The sequence below is a fragment of the Nilaparvata lugens genome, chromosome 4, assembly GCF_014356525.2.
Source record: "Nilaparvata lugens isolate BPH chromosome 4, ASM1435652v1, whole genome shotgun sequence".
Taxonomy (NCBI): Eukaryota; Metazoa; Arthropoda; class Insecta; order Hemiptera; family Delphacidae; genus Nilaparvata; species Nilaparvata lugens.
This window is the reverse complement of record NC_052507.1, coordinates 7,398,804-7,423,567: the sequence shown is the minus strand read 5'-3', so window position 1 is coordinate 7,423,567 and position 24,764 is coordinate 7,398,804. Positions and strand designations below refer to the sequence as shown.

At 37.0% G+C, this 24,764-nt stretch overlaps 1 protein-coding gene across 1 annotated transcript in view; it reads right to left on the bottom strand.

Moving 5' to 3' along the window:
- Positions 1-24,764, bottom strand: part of LOC120350798 (hemicentin-2-like) — a 228,886-nt gene that overhangs the window by 88,740 nt on the left and 115,382 nt on the right. The window contains exon 7 of the mRNA XM_039425661.1: positions 13,964-13,966. Coding sequence (XP_039281595.1) covers positions 13,964-13,966 — 3 coding nt within the window. The remainder of the gene's footprint in view (positions 1-13,963; positions 13,967-24,764) is intronic.

Below are 24,764 nucleotides of genomic sequence, written 5' to 3'. Positions count from 1 at the left end.
CAGTCGGGACCGACAATATAACGTGCCCATCCAATAACACGGGAGTGATCTGGTTAAAAAACTTTTGGTATTGGGAGAGTTTGAACCCGGGATCTCTATGCTGCTACGCAAGCACTCTATCCACTAGACTACGGATCACTCCATATACTAATTAAGTGATTCTTAAGAGTGATTCTTAATTAAGAGTGATTCTTATGAGTTAATTAAGAGTGATTCTTAATTATGGTAAAATAGTTAATTATATAAAAATAGTAATTAATTATAGTAAAATAGAAAAAAGTTCTACTTAGATTTTTTGCATGTTTCAACTTTTTACTCAAAAACTACTCACACTACAGCTTCCAGACTAGTTTTATTCAATTTTTCAGATATTTTTCCATATGAATCCAGCATAAGTTTTCCAAGAATTAGTGCCCAAACAATTCAGCATGGATGTATTTCAGCAGAGGAACTTAATTCCGGGCGAAAAGCTTTCACTCTGTATAGCTCGCTAATGAAGCGTTTATGGATGGATATATGTTTATAAGAACTTTTTTTCTTATTTTTACCTCTACTATCACATATTAGATTATTTTACCATAATTAAGAATCACCCTGTATATAGATAACTCAATACATTCAATACATTCAATACATTCAATAATAATAATAATAATAATTTTATTTCTCAATAAGCATTCATTACAAACATATTTCCCGAGAAAAATTCTATTTTGGGAGTTGCCATCAAAGTCCATTTGTATAATTTATTTGATGCAATCAATTAAAAATAAATTAACTTAAACCATAAAATGTAAATATTCTAACGAAAGAGCTTACAGTCGTGATTTTTACAAAATTTATTAATATTTGAATAAAAAATGAAAGTGAATGATGGAGACAGTGCTACCTTATGTCTAGTAGAATATTGTAGTGTAAAACTGAAAGTTGTTTTATCAAGAGAATATGAAGAATGAGGTTATGACAATGAACATTAATCTATGTTGAAAATGAAAAGAGAGAGATGAATGATGAAAAGCGGTTCTGCCAGTTATTGTCAAAAACAAAAGCAAGCGTGAGAAGAAAGAAAAGAAAATAGCTCGTTCCGTACCTTTCAAGCTTTTATTATTTAATTATAATTCTGTTTGTGTATTGTGGCTTATGGGTGTAATCTTAGCTTGTGAATTTAACTATTTTTTTAAATAGGTCTTCGATCTCATCCATTGTTAACAGCCATTTTTTAATTTCTTTTTTGAGTTTTAGATAGCATGTTTGCTTTCTTGCCACGATTGGTATGTTGTTGAATATTTTAGGGGCTACATAGGAATAAAATCTACGAAAGCATTCTTTGTTTGGTTTTGGGGGAAGTAGACTTCTCGCTGAACGGAGTCCACAAGTTTCCCGCCGTGGATTGACAAGGAATCCACTCCTATTGTAAAAAGTTAGTAATACTTTATAGAAGTACAGGTATCTCAAAGGCAAAAGGCCCCATTCCCTGAACAGCGGCAGTGAACTTGTTAAGCGAGGTTTGTTTGCTATAGTGCGAATTATGTATTTTTGCCCAGTTAAGATTGGTTTTAAAACAGAAAAGTATGCACCTCCCCAAACCGTTATTCCGTATTGCAGCCTGCTCTCGACAAGTTCAAAATATAGCGTTCTCAGCAAGTGCTTAGGACAGAGTTTGCGGATGAAATATAATTTTCTACATGTCACCCTTAACTCTTCTCTCAATTTTTGTATGTGGTGTGCCCAGCTGAGCTTGGAATCGATTATTACGCCTAAGTATTTTACAGACTCAAACTCCTCAATTCTGTCACAGTTGCAGTCTATGTCAAGATTTTTGCACTTATCGGTATGAGAGGGAATAGCTAGAGGTTGTGTGTTTTCTGCTTTAGATTTTAGTTGGAAGACGATAATTTTTGACTTTTTAGCGTTGATCTCGAGGCCCCATTCCCTGAACAGCGGCAGTGAACTTGTTAAGCGAGGTTTGTTTGCTATAGTGCGAATTATGTATTTTTGCCCAGTTAAGATTGGTTTTAAAACAGAAAAGTATGCACCTCCCCAAACCGTTATTCCGTATTGCAGCCTGCTCTCGACAAGTGCAAAATATAGCGTTCTCAGCAAGTGCTTAGGACAGAGTTTGCGGATGAAATATAATTTTCTACATGTCACCCTCAACTCTTCTCTCAATTTTTGTATGTGGTGTGCCCAGCTGAGCTTGGAATCGATTATTACGCCTAAGTATTTTACAGACTCAGACTCCTCAATTCTGTCACAGTTGCAGTCTATGTCAAGATTTTTGCACTTATCGGTATGAGAGGGAATAGCTAGAGGTTGTGTGTTTTCTGCTTTAGATTTTAGTGTTGGAAGGCGATAATTTTTGACTTTTTAGCGTTGATCTCGAGGGAGTTAATTTGAAACCACAGGTTCAAACGGCGTACATCGCTTGTAATCATTTGGGTCAGCTGAGTCTTAGTTTCAGCGCAGTAGCTCAGAGCTGTGTCATCAGCAAATGCTGTCAGCGATCCAATAAGGTTTCCTTCGCACAAATCATTTATATAGATCAGGAATAATTCGGCTGATAATCATGATCCCTGCGGAACGCCACAGGATGAGTATCTCTTGGAGCTTAATGCGTCACCTACTCTCACTTGCTGCGATCTGTCCGCAAGGAAACTTGCAAACCATTTGTTACATACTCCCCTTATGCCGGCGTTATTCATTTTATTTATTAGAATTTTATGTTCTACTGTGTCATTTGCCTTCCTTATATCAATAAAGAACTTGCACATTTTTACTATTATTCACACCATTGTATATTTCTGACGTTAGTTTGAGCATAGCATCTTCAGTGATACGTCCTTACTGAAAACCGAATTGATTTTTACTGAAAAATTTATTCTTTGATAAGAAACTAACTAGCCTAACTCGTACCAGCCTTTCCAATAATTTGTCAAAAACTGACAAAAGTGCAATGGGTCTATAGTTGTTGGGGTTTTTTCTATCTCCTGATTTGAATAATGGTATGATTATTGCAGTTTTCAGTTGTGTAGGGTAAATACCAGAGCTCAGACTTAGATTATATAAATACGTCAGTACGTCAGCCAGGTGTTCTATCATACTCTTCAACAACTCAGCTCTAATATTGTCAAATCCAGGAGCTTTTCTTGATTTCATTGACATGGCTGTTGCTTTGACCTCTGAGACTGTAATAGGAAAAAAGACCATCGAACCTGGATATTTTACTTGTTGAGGAAATAGCTTGTCTACATTCAATACATTCAATACATTCAATACATTCAATACATTCAATACATTCAATACATTCAATACATTCAATACATTCAATACATTCAATACATTCAATACATTCAATACATTCAATACATTCAATACATTCAATACATTCAATACATTCAATACAATCAATACATTGAATACATTCAATACATTCACTACATTCAATACATTCAATACATTCAATACAATCAATACATTGAATACATATTTGTTGAATAATAGAATTTGATACGTTTGTTGATTTTGGCATTACAATAGTTAATGTGACTGATATTCAGTGAAGAACTTTCTTGCAACACCTTAATCATTGTTGTAACAGTGATTTGAGCTGGAGATGAAGTTAATTTTTGTAAATAATGTAACAGTGATGAATTTGACCACTTTCAACCCCGTCCAATAAAAATCATTCATTTTTAAGTTTCCTTGCCCTGTTACCATAGGCAAGGAAAGTATCGCTTTCTGAAAAAAATTAAGGTACCCCAATTTCTAAATTTCCATAGGTTTCAAGGATGTGTGTGTGTGTGTGTGTGTGTGTGTGTGTGTGTGTGGTGTTGTGTGTGTGTTGTGTGTGTGTGTGGGTGTGTGTGTGTTGTGTGTGTGTGTGTGTGTGTGTGTGTGTGTGTGTGTGTGTGTGTGTGTGTGTGTGTGTGTGTGTGTGTTGTGTGGGTGTGTGTGGTGTGTGTGTGTGTGTGTGTGTGGTGTGTGTGTGTGTGTGTGTGTGTGTGTGTTGTGGTGTGTGTTGTGTGTGTGTGTGTGTGTGTGGTGTGTGTGGTGTGTGTGTGTGTGTGTGGGTGTGTGTGTGTGTGTTGTGTGTGTGTGTGTGTGTGTGTGTTGTGTGTGTGTGTGTGTGTGGTGTGTGTGTGTGTGTGTGTGTGTGTGTGGTGGTGTGTGTGTGTGTGTGTGTGTGGTGTGTGTGTGTGTGGTGTGTGTGTGTGTGTGTGTTGTGTGTGTGTGGGTGTGTGTGTGTGTGTGTGTTGTGTGGTGTGTGTGTGTGGTGTGTGTGTTGTGTGTGTGGTGTGGTGTGTGTGTGTGTGTGTGTGTGTGTGTTGTGTGTGTGTGTGTGTGTGTGTGTGTGGTGTGTGTGTGGTGTGGTGTGTGTTGTGTGTGTGTGTGTGTGTGTGTGTTGTGTGTGTGTGTGTGTGGGTGTGTGTGTGTGTGTGTGTGTGTGTATGGGTGTATGTGCGTCCGTGTATACGATATCTCATCTCCCAATAATTAACGGAATGACTTGAAATTTGGAACTTAAGGTCCTTACAATATAAGGATCCGACACAAACAATTTCGATCAAATGCAATTCAATATGGCGGCTAAAATGGAGAAAATGTCGTCAAAAACAGGGTTTTTAGCGATTTCCACGAAAACGGCTCCAACGATTTTGATTAAAGTTATACCTAAAATAGTCATTGATAAGCTCTATCAACTGCCACAAGTCCCATATCTGTCAAAATTTCAGGAGCTCCGCCCCATCTATGCAAAGTTCGATTTTAGATTTCCAATTATCTGGTCTCAGATATAATTTAGAAGAGAAATTTTAAGTGGAAAAAATTGAGCATGGAAATCTCTTCAATTAATGTTCAGTAACATTTTCACCTAAAATTGAAAATAAGCTCAAATTTTGAGGAATTGTAATTATTCAATTGCAAACTTTTGGCAACTGTTGATTCTATTGAATCATTCTTTATGAAGAGATAGCAGATCCCGTGTGTATCCAGCGTTATTGAACTATCACCAGCTGGCTCAGATCTTTGATTTTCAATGTCAATTCAATTCAATTTTCAATTTATTAATGTCAACAAAAAATTATTATACAATTCATACTTACAAACATAAAATACAAATTCTTTATAAAATAATGAATTTTTACATAAAATATCATATTCTAAATAATATTGTTGCATCCCTCTTTAAGCAAAGCTTGTGATGAGGGATGGTGTATCTCTAGAATGTTGGATAGCATAAGATACTAATATACATCGTAATATTAATAACATAATTAGATTTTATAATTTTACATTACAATATCAAGAAAAAAAGAAAAAATAAAATTCCATTCTCTTATGCTATTTTCATACAAATGTTGCTCTTGTAATCAGTATAGGCCTAATTGAGATTCAACTATATTATGTTCCACATCAAAGATACTTGAGATGCGCGTTAACACTAGCGTCAGGTGATCAATTTTCATAACGGCAAGGAGAGTTGTGTGAGTGCACCACACCAGATTTTTAACAACTGCCTACTTCTCTGCCATTCATCACCAAGATCGATGTTCACACAATGCATCCCAGCTCATTGCAATCACAATAAATTTGAGCATTTCAACACCACAAAACCAACATTAACCGATAATCGAGTAATTTGAAATGCGCGCCGATTATTACCGCCTGATAACAACCGCGTAGCTGTAAAACGCGGGAGTTGCATAATATATATCAAGCAGGCACTGATAACACCCGTGAGTCATGGCTGAAGTCAGGTCCATGTTATAATGGTAGTATTTGACTAACATTGGTGTTGCTATCCTTGTCTATCATCCTTGTATTATCATCGTATCATCTTTGTTATCATCTCTGTATAATTTTCCCATAGTGTGAGGTCCATGTTATAATGGTAGTATTTGATTAATATTGGTGTTGCTATCCTTGTCTATCATCATTGTATAATCATCGTATCATCTTTGTTATCATCTCTGTATCTTCCTATAGTGTGAGGTCCACGTTATAATGGTAGTATTTGATTAACATTGGTGTTGCTATCCTTGTCTATCATCATTGTATCATCATCGTATCATCTTTGTTATCATCTCTGTAACATCCTGCTATAGTGAGGTCCACGTATTAATGGCAGTATTTGATCAATATTGGTGTTGCTATCCTTGTATCATCTACGTTACATATTTGTATCATTTTCGATCGTATCATCTTCATCATTTCCATCGTAATAGCAGCGTTGGTGGGAATGCGAGCGGCCGCAGTACGGTCTTCCACCCAGCGATGGTCGGCGTAGCTCCGCCTAGCGGACAGACGAAAGACCAAACCAGTCGGTTATTTGATCCCTCCAGCCAGGCTCAGCCAAGCAGCCGAGACAATAGAACAATGGAGTGGCGGTCTTATTCGCGTTCATCAGCAGTTTTCTTTCTCACGATTATTTTGATTTTTGTGTGTCAATAATAAATCCAGTCACCAGTAAAAAGTTTCCAGAAACGTGGTGTACTACCATATTAATGACTTTTCATGATTATTTTTAATCATTTAAAAACATTGTTGACATTCTGAGCCTTCAGGTTAAACTTGGGGTCGCTGAGAAAGAATCTGCAAACAGAATTTCTGTATCACGGAAAATAACGAAAAAAACCCAGCTGTTGATCTTCCGGCAACAGTTAACAGTCATCCTGCAATGCGGCCTAAACACTTCCAAGCCAGACACCCATCTCAAATGACAACAACGCCCAAGCTGTAAGAAACCATCCTGCACTGCGGCGCTTGATTAAGTCAAGTAGAGCAATAGATAAAGCTATTTTTCTTGTCTCTGGTGGAGCTAAGTAGAGCCGTAGAGTGAAGAACCGCATCGCATCGCATATTCTTGCAAAATTATATGATCTCATATGTCATTACACAGTCCACTATAAGTATCAATATTATCAAGTGTGTGTGTACAATATTTTACAAAGTTTCTTCAATACATCTTTCTCCCCCCCAGCCTAATACATCAATACAATACATGATATCACCATATATAAAGGTGCGTACAGATTTACGCGCCGCGAACATGAGCAATTCACTTTTAATCAGCTGATGCAAAGCTTTTTATATCTGTATCTTACCGTTTCTGTAAAAATTCAGATATAATCAGCTGATTGAAAGTGAATTGCTCATGTTCGCGGCGCGTATATCTGTACGCACCTTTACACCTAAAGCTGCGTACACATATACGCGCCTCCAACCTGCACCGAGCACGCTCCGCCCTTGTACCGCCCCTCGTTCTTCCATCGCACCCCAGTCGCTCCGTTTTCCGCTCTGCAGTCGCACCGATCATGATCGTTACGGAAGATATGTTAGCTTTTCTCGCGTTCCCCGGTCGATCCACTCTTGCTCCCCGGTCGAGCATCAATCGATCTGCTCGAGTGACGTTCGGTTGCGGAGCAGTAGAGCGAAAATCTGTACGCACCTTAAAGCTGCGTACAAATATTCGCGCTTCCAACCCGCACCGAGCACGCTCCTCCCTCGTACCGCCCTCGTACCACCATCGAACCACTGTCGCACCGCCCACGCACCCATCATGAACGTTACAGAAGATGTTAGATCTTCTCGCGTTCCCCGGTCGAACCACTGTTGCTCCCCGGTCGATCATCAATCGATCTGCTCGAGTGACGTTCGGTTACGGAGCAGAGCGAAAGTCTGTACGCACCTTAATACACACCTAATTAATACCTGATACATTAATATTACAATACCGACTCAGGAAAGATAAGACAATTTCATTTTTTATTAACACACTCACACAAGATCTATCGACATATCCAGAGGGAATCTGGTAACAGTGAGATTTACCCTATAGTGTGGTCCACGTTATAATGGCAGTAGATAAAGATAGAAGAATAGCGATGCCAATTCTCTGCAAAATTCAAATTCAAATTATTTATTCAAAAAAAAAAACAAAACAAGTATCACAATCACTTCATTAATCGCCCATATGGACCTCTAGGGTCTGTATTTGGGTCGATGTTACAGTAGGTAGCCAATCATAAAGTAATACAATAATATAAACATTAATTGATTATATTTCTACACCGTCAAAAACATAATTGTCATCGTTGTGGACCAAAAAAGGATAGTACCACAGGCTTTGTCGAATGATAGACAAGGATAGCAAAGCCAAAGTTGATCAAATACTGTCATTATAACGTGGACCGCACTATATACTGTGAGCACTGCTTGTATGAGAAGCTTTGTTGTTATCCGTAGGTAACTCTGACAGCAGTTTGGAAAGTGAATCCGTCAATATTGCGAACTAGCCGTCAGGCTCGCTTCGCTCGCCATATCCGTCTAGCCAGGGGGCTCCGCCCCCTGGACCCCCGACTGGATCGTCCAAAAATGAGATCAGCAAGCTCGCTTCGCTCGCCTGCATTTTTCATTTGAGCATTTTTATCATATGTTAGGACAATCCAGTCGGGGGTCCAGACTAAACATCTGGCTAAACGGATATGGTGAGCAAAGCGAGCCTGACGGCTAGTAATATAATATTCCCAGGATTGAAGTAGCAGTGCCCAATCAATTTTTCCGCGATAATAATGCATTTCAATCTTCAACTTGGTGCCAACCTAACAAATTCAACTCAACTTAATGCCAACCTGACAAAATTATTAATTTAGTTGCCAGTTAACAACTGTTTCGAAGAGGAACTCTATCTAGATTATAGTTCTATAGTAACATATGATATATGATATGGAAATTTCAATTATAATTAGGACATTGGGAGAAGAAGAATATACATGCTAAAAGACGAACTTTAAACCCTAAAAACCACCCTTAGAGTTAAAATATTGCCAAAAGATTTCATAGTGCGCCTCTAAAGGGCCAACTGAACATACCTACCAAATTTGAACGTTTTTGGTACGGTAGATTTTTAGTTCTGCGAGTGAGTGAGTGAGTCAGTCAGTCAGTCAGTGAATGAGTGCCATTTCGCTTTTATATATATAGATTTCTCCATACTTTCAGCATAGGTAGAATGAGGAGCATTGAAGATTTTCATGAGGACAACATTTGAAATCAAATTTTAATTCAGAAGCTACAAAATAGTGATTCCATATCAACCACTTTGGTCGCGCCATGGTTTCGTTAGGTCGTTCAATCATTCAGGTCGGTCAGGGGGTTTAAAAACGGGCCCTTCCCCCTCCTGGCGCTGAGAGTGGTTAAATAGATGGGGGGAAGAGTGTATGAGCACCCCCTCACCACGGCCCCACTGGCAAAGCGATTGCGGTCTGATATATGGACATTTAGTCGATGAATTAATGGTCATTCTGGCCACCATAAATTCGGCGCAATGTTAACTCTCTCATCCACAGTTAGAGCGAGAGGGTCTCTGCTCTGTGCGTATACTTATTTAATGCACCAGTAAACACTACCATGTGTGTTGTTACCCTCCTCCTCAGCATCCTGACCCACCTCCTCCTCATCCTGACCATCCTCCTCCTCATCCTGACCATCCTCCTCCTCATCCTGACCATCCTCCTCCTCATCCTGACTATCCTCCTCCTCATCTTGCCCATCCTCCTCCTCATCATGCCCATTCTCCTCCTCATCCTGACCATCCTCCTCCTCATCCTGACCATCCTCCTCCTCATCCAGACCATCCTCCCCCTCATCCTGACCATCCTCCTCCTCATCCTGACCATCCTCCTCAGCATCCCGACCATCCTCCTCATCATCCTGACCATCCTCTCCCACGTCACGTGATCATTCTACTCCTCCTCCTACTCCTCCTCATCTTCCTCCCCTTTTTTTTAAATTCAAATTTATTTATTCAAGTAAGTTACAATACATTCTGGTTTATACACGAATCTACAATAAATTACAGTACAACAGCCAATTATGCAACAAATTTCACATATTATGAAAACTTATTAATTACAATGAAGATTGAATGGAGCATTAGAGTATTGATAATATAGTATTATGAATGATCATCTGCTTACCCTCCTTCTCTTTCTTTTCCTTCTATTTCTTCTCCACAGGCTCCTCTTTCTCCTGCTTATCCCTTGCTCCCCCTTCTGAATCATTATCTGCTCCTTATCTCACTCATTCACCTTCTTCTCCTCCTTCTTCTTCTTCTTCTTCTCCTTCTTCTCCTTCACCTCCTTCTTCTCCTTCTCCTTCTTCTCCTTCTTCACCTCATTCTTCTCCTTCTCCTCTTTCTCTGCTCCTTCTCCTCTTCATTATCATCATCCTACTCCTCCTGCTCCTCCTCGTTCTACTCCCCTTCGTAACTCATCATCTGATCCTCCTTCTTCTTCTCCTTCTTCTCCTTCACCTCCTTCTTCTCCCTCTCATCCTTCTTCTCCTTCTCCTCTTTCTCTGCTCCTTCTCCTCTTCATTATCATCATCCTACTCCTCCTGCTCCTCCTCGTTCTACTCCCCTTCGTAACTCATCATCTGATCCTCCTTCTTCTTCTTCTCCTCCTCCTTCTTCTCCTTCTTCTCCTTCTCCTTCTTCTCCTTCTCCTTCCACTTCTTCTCCTCATGCTCCTTTTCCTCCTCTTTCACCTATCTTCTACCACCACCTCCTCCTCCTTCTTCTTCCTTTTGCATAACCCCTTTCAGGTACTTAAATTCGGAAGGAGTTCAAGTTTTCTCTTTTTTTTATTTTTATCATATTCATATTTCTTTCTTGTTTTCTTATTTGTTGTTTTCTTCTACTTTAGTTCATTGTTTATGATGTTGTTTTAGTTGTAACTTAGAATAGTATGGGGGGTTAAGTGTAAGAGAGGGCCGGCTGCGCCCTAACTTCGCTCTCCTAGGTTTTTAATAAAGGCAGCGATTCAATTCAATTCACCTCCTCTTCAACCCTCTTCCCTCCATCCTCCTCATTCTCTTCCGTCTCCTCCTCCTCCTTCACCTGCTCCTCATTCTCTCCTTTCACCATCTTCACTTCCTCATCCTCCTCCTCTCACTCTTCCTCCACCTCATCCTCATCCTCCTCTTCCTCCTCCTCATCATCATCATCATCATCATCACACAAGCACGTACGCAGTTAGCCAGCATTCCAACCACAAAAGGAAACCTCGAAATTATCAATTCAGCGAGATTTTTACTTTCAATCGGTTATGTCAGTGAGAGAGAAAGTCCAAATTGCCAACTGTTGAATAAAATATCACAGGCTAACAATAATATTTTGTGTGTGCGGAGTTGCTACTACCACAGAGGGACAAACTCCTGTATCATGATGGAATATGTTCGGAAGATAATATTTTGTTGGCTAGATTCATGGATTATTCCAAATTTCGTTCAATCATAGGTTTCTTGTTCGAATTATTATGTTCTGTGTTCATAGAAATTTATTTATTTATTTAATCTTTCAGAATTACACAACTTACAGAAAAGTAGCACAGGCTTATAAGCCCAAAACGGTTCCAATTCTAATTTATACAACAGTCCAAATGTAGATAGGTTATGTGTCACTTTACATTCTTCAATTACACACACAATTTACAATTCAAAACACACAAAAATCATTTTCAAATTGAAAAAACTTCTATATTTAATTGAATTGATCACAATTAATTAGAAATTTCCAAACTTTGAAAAACTATAGAATTTTGAGACCGAAAAGGCCAACACACTACCTATTTAGAACTTGTGCCAGATTGGTTTTCTATGAGCTCTACAATGGATGAGGGATGATGGACGCAAGTACAGAAGAAAGAAGAATTTTTCTGTGTTTTCTCTGTGACGCAAGAAAGCACTTCTCCCTGAAAATCATTCACAGACTAACACAGAAACCCAGAAAGCTTCCAAAATAGAAACCACACTTATAACACAAGAAATAGAAACCTTCTTATCACGAACGTAGCTGGAACAGCAACATACCAATGACACTTCAACCATCTATCACCAAAGCTTCACTATCTACGAGGGTTTTACATAGTTGATTAGGTAAATTTCCGAAAAAAAATTATTTTTTTAAATCTGCGGTAGTTTATTAATCTATTTTTAAAAATAGATTTGAATGGTTTCAGTGAAATTGTGTGTATTACTCCGACTATTGGATAATAGATCAAGCGAAACATGATTGGGAGTTTAGTTTAATTCTTGATCTTCATCAGTTTCTGTACTTACTTCTAAAATTTATCTAGTTGCTGATATAAATTTACACTCGTTAGTTATCAATTTTCAGCTGTTCTTGTCAGCACATTGTCTTTTATTTCTGCTGGTGTTGAATCGCGTCCCATGGCTGTATTATTTCGAGTGGAAAATATTCACGTAATATTTAAGCCGTGAGTATTATCTCCAATTTCAATCCCAATTTATTGGAAAAAAGATGATACAATGAAGTACATCAGTGTAGATGCGACAGGCACACTGCCCAAAACCGCACTCCACACAAAATAATTCAGACGGAGAAAAACAACTAATACAGAAATTAAACAAACTTTAGAATTGCATAATAAATCTTAAAATAAAATACATTATTTATCTTCTTCTATATATATGAAAGCGAAATGGCACTCACTCACTGACTGACTGACTCACTGACTCACTCACTCACTCACTCACTCACTCACTCGCAGAACTAAAAATTTACCGGACCGAAAACGTTCAAATTTGGAAGGTATGTTCAGTTAGCCCTTTAGAGGTGCACTATGAAATCTTTTGGCAATATTTTAACTTTAAGGGTGGTTTTTAAGGGTTTGAAGTTCGTCTTTTAGCTTGTATATTCTTCTTATTCTCCTAATTATAATTGAAAAATGTCCATACCATATGTTAATATAGAGCTATAATCTAGAGAAAGTACCTCTTCGAAACAGTTGTTAACTGGTAACTAAATTAATAATTTTGTCAGGTTGGCATTAAGTTGAGTTGACTTTGTTAGGTTGGCACCAAGTTGAAGATTGAAATGCATTTATCGCGGAAAAATTGATTGGCCACTGCTACTTCAATCAGAGCTACTCGCTTCGCTCGCCATATCCGTTTAGCCAGACGTTTAGTCTGGACCCCCGACTGGATCGTCCTAACATTCATGATAAAAATGCCCAAATGAAAAATGCAGGCGGGCGAAGCGAGCCTGCTGATCTCATCCCTAGACGATCCAGTCGGGGGTCCAGGAGGCGGAGCCCCCTGGCTACACGAATATGGCGAGCGAAGCGAGCCTGACGGCTAGTATCATTATATTCGTACCGTACAATATGAATAAGTTGAATTGAAATAAGATCAGAAACTGCCTCATGACTGCATGTTGAAAGGAATGTATCCATGTCATTCTAGCCGTCACTTTTATCTTGTTCAAAAACTGTCCCATCGCTTCATTTCAAATGAAATATAGTGATGCAATTTGAGCCATTACTATCCCTTGTTCAATAACCACTCCCCTTGTATTGTGGTTGCAATTCCGAGAGTAAAAGTCATCCGAGAAAGTAAAGGACATAAGCCACCTAACTTTGCTGGCATCAAACTTTCGGATTGTAAACACAACACTTTGTCATATTTCTTCTCTTGGCGGCATCGAGCGCTTAGCGTCATTTCTGCGGTGTCTGCCTTTTTCACGACTTGTATCTGTGACTTCCCTCGGCAAATAACACTGGAAACAAACTTATATTGGCGGATTAAATGATTTATCTAGGAGCAAAAGTCGAAACGAACTGAGAAAATGAAAGTCCTCGGATGTAAAACGAAAGTTCGCGACGACAAAGTATCTGCGAAGAATCCCTTGAGGGGTTCTCCAACCTCATTACTTTCACACTCACTCTCTCTCTGTCGTTCACCCACCTTGGCCCCACTGCTTGATGTCGAAGTAATCCTTCGACGGATCTTCTCTTTGGAGCTGATCCAATTTCGTGTAGCCAAACTAAACATAACTCTAGCTGAAGCTCTTGCTTGCACTTGCGCGTGCGTGGGGGCTTTCGAGTCCTGTGTCTGTGTGTATGAGGTTTCCTGAAAATCCTCCTGAGCATTTTCTAGCCACTGGTACCGACTTTATTGGAGTGGAAAGTCTTCTAATAGAATCTACCTGTATGTGAATCATTATCATCTACTGTATTATTTTTGTTCTCATCTATTATTGATTTGAGGAAGTTGGCATACCTTGGTTACATTATGAGTGATTGATAATAGTTATTTGTGCAACTAGTGCGCAAAGTGACAGTTTGCTGCATCGAAAGAAACGTTTACGCCCGAGCCGTAGGCGAGGGCGGAATGGTTTCTTGAGTGCAGCAAACGATTTTTGCGCACGTATTTCACATTAAATTTTTCCTACAGTTACCATTGAATATGAAAAGTGGGTAATTATGGGTAAAATTGCCTGAATAATGTATGTGTGTTTGAATGGCGGGGGGCAGCTGTGTGGTGTGTGCTGTGGTGGCACTGTGCTGTCGTTGTCCTCCGTTATAATATCTACTTAATAATTAGCGCGTTGTGCTTGGTTGCACCTCTGCTCACTATAGCAGCCACAGCAGTCACTGTTACCAACTTAATTTTGATTTTGCTGCACTGGTGCTCCATATAACCTACTAACTATTTTGCGTTGTCATGCTGCAAATCTGGAATACGCAAAGTAATCACTTTGCGCACTAGTGCGGAAAAGTGATTCTTTGCAGCCTGCAATCAGTGCACAAATGGTCACTTTTCAGGGTATCTGTAGGAAAAAGACTATTATCATTATTATTATTATTATTATTATTATCATTATTATATTATTATTATTATTATCATTATTATTATATTATTATTATTATTATTATTATTATTATTATTATTATTATTATTATTATATTATTATTATTATTATCATTATATTTTTGTTGTGTGAAGCCACAAATTCTGAGCGGTGCTCAAGTGGCATACAACATGTCATTTTTAGAATGGAGTCACATGAATGCTCTAAAACACTCCTCAATGGTATAAGGACAAGCCTCTACCAGTGTCCTAATTATCTTTGAAACAAATAACTTATAGCTGCTACACAGCCATATATCCTCAGGAATGCAATTAAAACACTTGATTAAACACATTGATAAAAGACTGGCCAATCAGCTTAATTTCCATTGTAATTTATTATTATTTATTATTTAAATATTTCTTCTTCATCATTCATTTATTTGGAATTGATATTGGTGGGATTTAAGCTCGTGAATCAGTAGAGATAACTGGAGTTATTTCATTATTCTGCACCCCATAACCCAAGGTAAATAGTTGTTGGTAAGCACTCAGGTCAAATATCACGAACGAGCTTGGTGAAACTGAGCATTGGTCAAACATCAACATAGATATATTTTTCACATTGAATTCAACCAAGCGCTATTATTGTTGAAACTAATGGAAAGATATTAGGCGTCTCATTATTGTGGGATATGCATAATCAGACTCTATCGTCTTTTTGGCAGGCTCTGTCCTATGAATTGTCTGAGTGCAGAAATTTCTCACGTCTAGTAAAGTGTAGAAGTTTTAAAGCTCCCATTTCAGTCAAAGAAAAACTTTTCCTTGCTTTCTAGGCGTTCAATTATACACAAAAAAGGGTATAGAATGAATCAAAGCAATATAAATTTTGTAAATAGAAAATGAATACGGTAGAAAATGATATAATAGATCTAGTAAATGCAGCGAAAATTCCACCACGTTTTCCTAGGCGCAGCTTATTGTAGACGACACGGTCATTCGCATACTATTGGAACATGGGTGGAATATTACATTCCGTGTAAATTCAGTTGCACTCTGATTCATGTAGTATTATCCATAATGAACAAAAATTGAGTTGCAAAACTATAAAAAGTACTCCATAAAAAGAAAAGTGACACATGCAATATAAATGACAAAGGCGAGTGAAATTGTAAATGGAAAATTGAATGAAAAAGACTTAGAAATTGTCAAAAAACCACTGATTTATTGATAATTAGAAAGACCGGTTTCGGTTATCACACCATTGTCAATAAGTTTATCAGAGATTGACAATGGTGTAATAACCGAAACCAGTCTTTCTAATTATCAATAAATCAGTGGTTTTTTGACAATTTCTTAGTCTTTTTCATTCAATATGAATAATTACCACAATATCAACTTCTCAACTACACAAAAAAAATAAATGAAAAATAGTTCGCTACGGTTCATTTCAATTGAAAATTCAAGCCAGTCCCTATTCTTCCAGTACGATAACGTTGGTAAAGAACGTCCTTTCCTAGACATGGCATTTTCTAGAGATGCAACATTCTATTTTTTCTATCTCATTACTCTCATTTCCCATTTTTCAGAAATGGAAAATCGCTTCCAGTATTATTACATGGAGAGAAAAATTCATCTCCAAGATTGAATAGACGTGAAGTTTTCGATGGAGATTATTTTCATACAATATTCTATTCTGCTTACATTACTGGGAACAGATTGATGAGGTATGACGAAATAACATTATAATGATAAAAAAAGCTTGGAGCAATACTATTCACGCATCAGCACTATACCTGAGCGAATATTTCTCCAGTAAGGCAGGCAAATTTATAAAAAATGCCTACTGTTTTACATAATATAATATGGGTTTGGTTCGATAAAGTTATGATCATGATTGAATGGACAGAGAAAACTATCATTCAGGTTCATCATTACATAGGAGTCTATGCATATTAATTATGGAAGGAATAGAAAAAATGACACTATAGTAATCAGCTCTCGGAGATAATCAACCGAGCGTGTGGTCTAAGATTCAAGTCGACGGTTTGGCATTTCTCTCTATGTTTAAATGTCTATATTTTTAAATGTTTATATGTTCATATGTTGCGCATTTACGGTGAAACGCGGTAATAGATTTTCATGAAATTTGACAGGTATGTTCCTTTTTAAATTGCGCGTCGACGTATATACAAGGTTTTTGGAAGTTTTGCATTTCAAGGATAGTATAGAAGGGGAAAGGAGCCCTCTTCATACGCCAATATTAGAGTAAGAATCAGACTATAGAAATATTCATCATAAATCAGCTGTCGAGTCGATTATCAATTTGCATGTCATGACGCATGCAATCCAATATGTCATTGTAACTTGGTAAAAAATCAGCAGCTGTGTAGATTGCATGCCTCATTGAATGCGATTTTTATGCACTATTAAATGAACTATTGATTGCGTGAAATAACGCATGCAATTAATAACTAAAATAACATAGTATTGTCTTTCGAACTTTCTCTGCATTGAACTCGGGCTGTCCTGTTGCCAGTATGTCTTGAAGGAGATTAGCTTTTGATGTTAGCATTTTTGATACACCATAGCACCCGAACAGCCATCAGCCGTTTTCACACCGATATCTCGCCGACACGACATACAGACAGGATTTACTCTGATGGACAGTATAAGAGGAGGCTGCGGTTTATTACGCGCGAGGTCTACTGTCTACATAACTACTAGTAGTACTAATAATGAATAATGTTTTAGTTTAATGTTCTATATGTTTTAATGTAAAATGTTTTATTTTTAAATGTTTAAATGTTTGAATGTTTTATTTTTATAAATTTTAATGTTTTATAATGTTTTGTTTGGTCGACGCTGAAGGATTCGTAAAGTCTTGATAGCTCTGTGCAGTGATAATTTTCTTTCTCCAGTTCTTATAATTTTTACTGGCAGAGCTGATCATTTGTTATCTTATGTGCTTGATTATAACACTACAATAGCTCTTGGAAGAGCTCCTCTCTTTGTAGCTTTCTACACAGACAATACGTACTAAAATATAATACTACTATAATACTAATATAAACTATAATACTAAACTATAATACTAATATAAAACCACAATACGCTCTTATAGTTTTTAGTGTGAAAGTAAATATCTTATGTGTTTAATTATAACACAACGATGACTCTCCATATAGTTAGTTACTGTCATGAAAAAGGGGAAGCTTCTTCATTCTTTGAAGCAAACATTCTGTTCTGAGGAAAGAATCTCTTTATGCAACATTGATTATTTTATGTGTTTAATTAAAAAACTATAATGACTCTCTATACAGTTACTTGTCATGGAAAGAAGAAAAGCCTCTTCATTTTTTGAAGCGACACTCTGTTCTGAGAAAAAATCTCTCTGTCCAACATTTTCGTCAGCGAGCTCGCAAACAAACTCATTACACAAAGCATTCAGTCTATAGAAACACATCTCTCGCAGGGAAAAATTCAAAGGAGGAGCACATGGTAATCTTGGAGAGACAAAATTCTGTGAAGTTTTGATGTATGATTTGCAATGTTGAAATGTGAATAATGGTTGAGAGAGAGTAGCAGAGACAACTCACTGTTAATCTTTATCAGGGAAACTCCATCCCAGGATGTTGCGAACTTTGTCTAGTGATGCATGGTTTTGTTCAAAATCTATGTCAACTTGTCATGCATATTCTTATACTTTTGTAATACTTTTTGTGTAGTTGAGAAGTTGATATTGTGGTAATTATTCATATTGAATGAAAAAGACTAAGATATTGTCAAAAAACCACTGATTTATTGAAATTTGAAAGACCGGTTTCGGTTATTACACCATTGTCACCGAAACCGGTCTTTCTAATTTCAATAAATCAGTGGTTTTTTGACAATATCTTAGTCTTTTTCATTCAACTTTTGTAATAGTGAAGACCTCATGATTGTATGCTTTTGTTAAAAAGTGAATGTGAACTTTGGGTGATTAAGGATTAATCATTCTATTCCATAGCAATATTATTAATCACTTAAAATTTCAAATAGAACTTGTGAGCCTACAGGGCTGGAGTAACCGCTCATGAACTATGAAGTGATTTTGAAATTAATTCAAATCAAATTTATCCACCAATTAAATACAGTTTACGAGAAAATAAATAATCAATTTTTGGTTAAATAATTGGCGTGACTAGAAAAATAAATATCATTCTCTAGCCACAAGTTCAATCATTCCTCATTATATTTAACATGATTTTAGAATTGATACAGCTCTTTATAATGAAATCAAGATCAGTAAAAACAGATAGATAAATTAAATGAACAAACACATAATTAATGCGATGAAAATCCGCAACTTGTCATTATATTATGTGAATCAATAATAGGCCTATAAATAGAAAAAAATCTTAGTACCTTTTTTGAATTATTTGTGATAAAATAATTTAAAAATCTGGTGTGGCGCACTCACACAACTTTCCTTGCCGTTATGAAAATTGATCACCTGACGCAAGTGTACACGCGCATTCCAAGTCTACTATTCAAAGATCTGCCAACTGGTGACAGGACAATAACGCTGGAGACACACGTAGTCTGCTATCTCTTCATAGTGAATGATTTAATAGAATCAACAGTTGCCAACAGTTTGCTTTAATGGATAAACACATTTTCTCGAATTTCGAGCTTATTTCCAATTTTAGGTGAAAATGTCACTGAACATTAATTGTAGAGATCTTTATGCTCAATGTTTTTCACTTTAAATTTTCTGTTTAAATTTTATCTGGAGCCTGATAATCGGGAATCTAAAATCACACTTTGCATTGATGTGGCGGAGCTCCTGAAATTTTTACAGATATGAGACTTGTGGCAGTTGATAGAGCTTATCAATGACTATTTTAGGTATACATTTGATCAAAATCGTTTTCGAGAAAATCGCGAAAAACCCTGTTTTTGACAACATTTTCGCCATTTTAGCCGTCATCTTGGATTGGATTTGTTCGAAATTGTTCGTGTCGGATCCTTATAGGGGAAGGACCTTAGGTTACAAATTTCAAGTCATTCCGTTGATTGGGAGATGAGATATCGTGTACACAGACGCACATATACACACACACACACACATACACACACACACACACACACACACACACACACACACACACACACACACACACACACACACACACACACACACCACACACACACACACACACACACACACACACACACATACAGACTAATACCCAAAAATCACTTTTTTGGACTCAGGGGGCCTTGAAACGTATAGAAATCTAGAAATTCGGGTACCTTAATTTTTTTCGCAATACTTTCCTTACCTATGGTAATAGGGCAAGGAAAGTAAAAATGCGACCATACATTGATTGAAAGAATTCAATAGTTTAACTAACTTTGCAAGGAAAGTAAAAAGGGTATTGAGATTTTATTTTCATTCCTATTATTATATTACAAGTAGCCCTATACAGAAAAGAGACAATTATAATAGACCTATATTCACTTGAAACTTCATGTCCTATTTACTTATCGAGGATAATATCATGAATATCACCATACATTTAATCGTTTGACGAAAGTTGAATATTAATAGGACTTAAAACCGATATTGAATGCGTTCTCATGAGATATGTTATCAATGGAACTTCATAGGTTACACAGTATTGGTAATATGTATGGGTCTATTCTTGGGAAATGATGCTCATGAATTTCCTTTCAATTAATTCTTTACTTGAAGAGAGAGAGAGAGAGAGAGAGTGAGAGAGAGAGAGAGAGAGAAAGAGAGAGATTGAGTGTGTCTGTGTAAAGAAGTGAGCGGGAGTCTTGGAATAACGGACCAATGACAGCAAGCCACGCCTCCCAGCTCCCCATACTCTCTTCTAATTGGTGGATTGGAACGCCTACTGGTGTAGTTCTCAATTCTGCTGGTAGATGGCACCAGCTACAGGGTTGTAACTGAACACGTCATCATAACGTTCTTGAGTCTAGTTCTTAATTGCACGTGGTATACGTTAATCAAACCATCAAGCAACCTGGGCTGCAGAACTCGCTCATGACAAAATATAAATGTCAATATATCTATTTATTATCAAAATTTGGGAATGGAATAGTTTTTGACCAAGCCTGTTATTCCTTCCTAATCATATTGATTTATGATTTGTGATTGTATCCACAAATAAATAAATGAATGAATGATATTGAATGAAAAAGACTAAGAAATTGTCAAAAAAACACTGTTTGAAAAACAAGGTTTATCAGAGATTGACAATGCTGTAATAACCGAAACCGGTCTTTCTAGGAATCAATAAATCTGTGGTTTTTTGACAATTTCTTAGTCTTTATCATTCAATATGAATAATTACCACAATATCAACTTCTCAACTACACAAAGAATGAATGTTAGTTTACCATGAAACATCCTGCAATGAATCTACTATGTTACTATCAATGATAGTGCCCCAGTTTGTCATGATAATAATTTCATCATTGAATAATCAATCGTGAATTAGTATAAATTTAGAATACGATTGGAAACTAGGACTCAATTCATATCATATCATCGGGCTATGTAATCAAAATATATAGTTCTTAGTTTGAATGAGAATATAGGCTAAATGTGAATACCTTTTTTAAATTATTTCGTCATAAAAAGGGTACTCAGATTTATATGTTTATTTATATTAAAAGGTAGCCCTAACGAAAAAAAGACAGTTCATAGTATGTATTAGCACAGCTCCAAGGCATTCACTTATTTATCTCTTTTCTGTATAGGGCTACTTGTAATATAAATATAAAGAAATATAAAAATCTCAGTACCCTTTTTACTTTCCTTGCCCTATTATCATAGTTAAGGAAAGTATCGCTTTCCAAAAAAAATTGAGGTACCCCAATTTCAAGTTTTCTATACGTTTCAAGGTCCCCTGAGTCCAAAAACATGATTTTTGGGTGTTGGTATGTGTGTGTTTGTGTATGTGTGTATGTGTGTATGTCTGTGAACACGATAACTCCATTCCTAATTAACCGATTGACTTGAAATTTTAAACTTGAGGTCCTTATACAATGAGGACCCGACAATAAGAAATTCAAAAAAATTTGATTCAAGATGGCGGAAAAAGTGGCGGATAATTACTAAAAAACCATGTTTTTCACGATTTTCTCAAAAACGGCTCTAACGATTTTCTTTAAATTTATATCATGGATAGCTATTTATAAGCCCTATCAACTGACATGAGTCTCATTTCTGGGAAAATTGCAGGAGCTGCGTAATATTCTTGAGAAAAATGGTGGATAATTACTAAAAAACCATGTTTTTCACGGTTTTCTCGAAAACGGCTCTAACGATTTTCTTCAAATTTATACCATGGATAGCTATTTATAAGCCCTATCAACTGACATGAGTCTCATTTCTGGGAAAATTGCAGGAGCTGCGTAATATTCTCGAGAAAAATGGCGGATAATTACTGAAAAACCATGTTTTTCACGATTTCCTCAAAAATTACTTGACTGATTTATTTCAAATTCATACTCTGTATAGTTATTTGTCAGCTTCATCAACTGGCATGAGTCTCCTTTTTGGGAAACTAATGGGGGGTTCACCCCATCCTTGAGAAATGGACTTTGTAACCTCCTTCTCGTGCATGAGGTAGGTAGGTAGAGCAGTCTATAAAAATAACACATAGTCGAGACATTTCATCTGTAGAACAGCTGTTTTGACGACTTTTAGAAAATCATCGGATTTCACAATTTACACAAAGGAAAAAGTACTCTGAAAACAATTTATTATATACACACATATACAGTAGTCTGATCGTAGTTTCAAATAATTATGTTGCCGCCAATCGTCATTATGTTATTTCTCTAAATTATTGTCGTTTAAGAATGAGGCTCCCAGTTCAATAAGCAAGGAAAGTTGTGTGAGTGTACCACACCAGATTTTTTACTTTCCTTGCCCTATTACCATAGGTAAGGAAAGTATCGCTTTCCAAAAAACATTGAGGTACCCTAATTTCATGTTTTCTATACGTTTCATTACCTTCCTTGCCCTATTACCATAGGTAAGGAAAGTATTGCTTTCCGAAAAAATTAAGGTACCCCAATTTCTGAATTTCTATACGTTTCAAGGTCCCCTGAATCCAAAAAAGTGGTTTTTGGGTATTGGTCTGTATGTGTGTGTGTGTGTGTGTATGAGTGTATGTGCGTCTGTGTACACGATATCTTATCTCCAAATTAACGGAATGACTTGAAATTTGGAACGTAAGGTTCTTACAATATAAGATTCCGACACGAAGAATTTCGATCAAATGCGATTCAAGATGGCGGCAAAAATGGCGAAAATGTTGTCAAGAACAGGGTTTTTCGCGATTTTCTCGAAAACGGCTCCAACGATTTTGATTAAAGTTACACCTGAAATAGTCATGGATAAGCTCTATCAACTGCCATAAGTCCCATATCTGTAAAAATTTCAGGAGTTCCGCCCCATCTATGCATAGTTTGATTTTAGATTCTTAATTATCAACCTTCAGATACAATTTAAACAAACAATTTTGAGTGGAATAGATTGAGCATGAGAATCTCTACAATTAACGTTCAGTAACATTTCCACCTAAAATAAAAAATAAACTCGAAAATCGAGAAAATGTGATTATCCAATTGCAAACTATTGGCAACTGTTGATTCTATTAAATGATTCACTATGAAGAGATAGCAGACCTCGTGTGTCTCCAGCGTTATTACCCTGTCACCAGCTGGCTCTAATCATCGAATAGTAGACTTGAGATGCGCGGGAACACTACCGTAGCGTCAGGTGATCAATTTTCATAACGGCAAGGAAAGTAGTGTGAGTGCGCCACACCAGATTTTTGAAATATTTTATCACAACATGTTTCGGACATTGATGCCATTTTCAAGTATGACTTGACAACTGGTAGGCCTACTGAGATTTTTCTTTTCCTTTATATTTACATTCACTCATTGTATATAATAGTTTATCATAAAATCTGCATTATTATCTTATTTTAATGCCCCAGTTACTCTGAATCATCAGTTTCCTCCAAACTCAACCCACCAAAATCTCTCCGTTTAGAAGCGAACGAGAAAGCAGTGATAGTGATCCTTCTCAGCTCTTAATTGCAACTGGATTTCCCAAAAGCAGGCTTTATCACGTGGTTAATGTCGGTGCCACGCCCCATTGATAAGTCAATGGTTCACCGAATTTAAGATGGAAATCCCGGGCGTTCATTTTGCGGTTTTTGTCGCCGCTTTGAGCCGCGGCTCCATTATTAGTCGATGACCTTTGAGCTTCGCCTAATTGCCGCCAGGCGACGTTCAAGTGCCGCAATTAATACAGTCACTATACACGTTTACAGTGACTGTCACACTGCAGCGAATTTCGGTTGCCGTCAGCTACAACTTCTAACTGTTAGCATCCCATTCAACTGTCAGTTTTCAAGTGAATCTACTACCTTCTCCACCGAAAACCCTAATCAAACCCGAGAACAAAGCTGTGTGTAAAATGTAATTCTGACGCGAAATCATCCCATCAACGCTCCAAATTTGCAGATTTAATGTCGTCGATCCTCTTCTTCAAAGAGGTCGCATCGAATGTCGTCATAATATCATAGCGGTGCCATTATTATGCTGATTTGTTGGGGCTGTGATCTAGTTTGGAAGGTAATGTGTGGTTGGAAATCGTTCCTTCAAAGCGCCAAATTTGGAGATTCACTGTCACAAATCGCTTCTTCAAAGCGCCAAATTTGTGGATACACTGTCACAAATCGCTTCTTCAAAGCACCAAATTTATGGAATCACTGTCACCAATATTCTCTCAAACAGATTTGCTCAAATGTTGAGGATATTGTCATGCTGATATTAAATTGTGAATAGAGGTGAATTCTGGCAGCTTCCATGTTCAGAATTCTTCCTAAATTATACATGATCAAAGCACTTGATGTTACCTGTCAAAATGTATGAACAATTTGTCAAATTCTGTCAGAAATTCTCTCGAATTGATTAATTAATTACTTGTTATAATATCGTTGATGATATCAAATTGTTATTTGAGTTGAACTCTTAGAATGGTGTCGATAATTGAAGTGTGGTATTTATTGATTCGATTC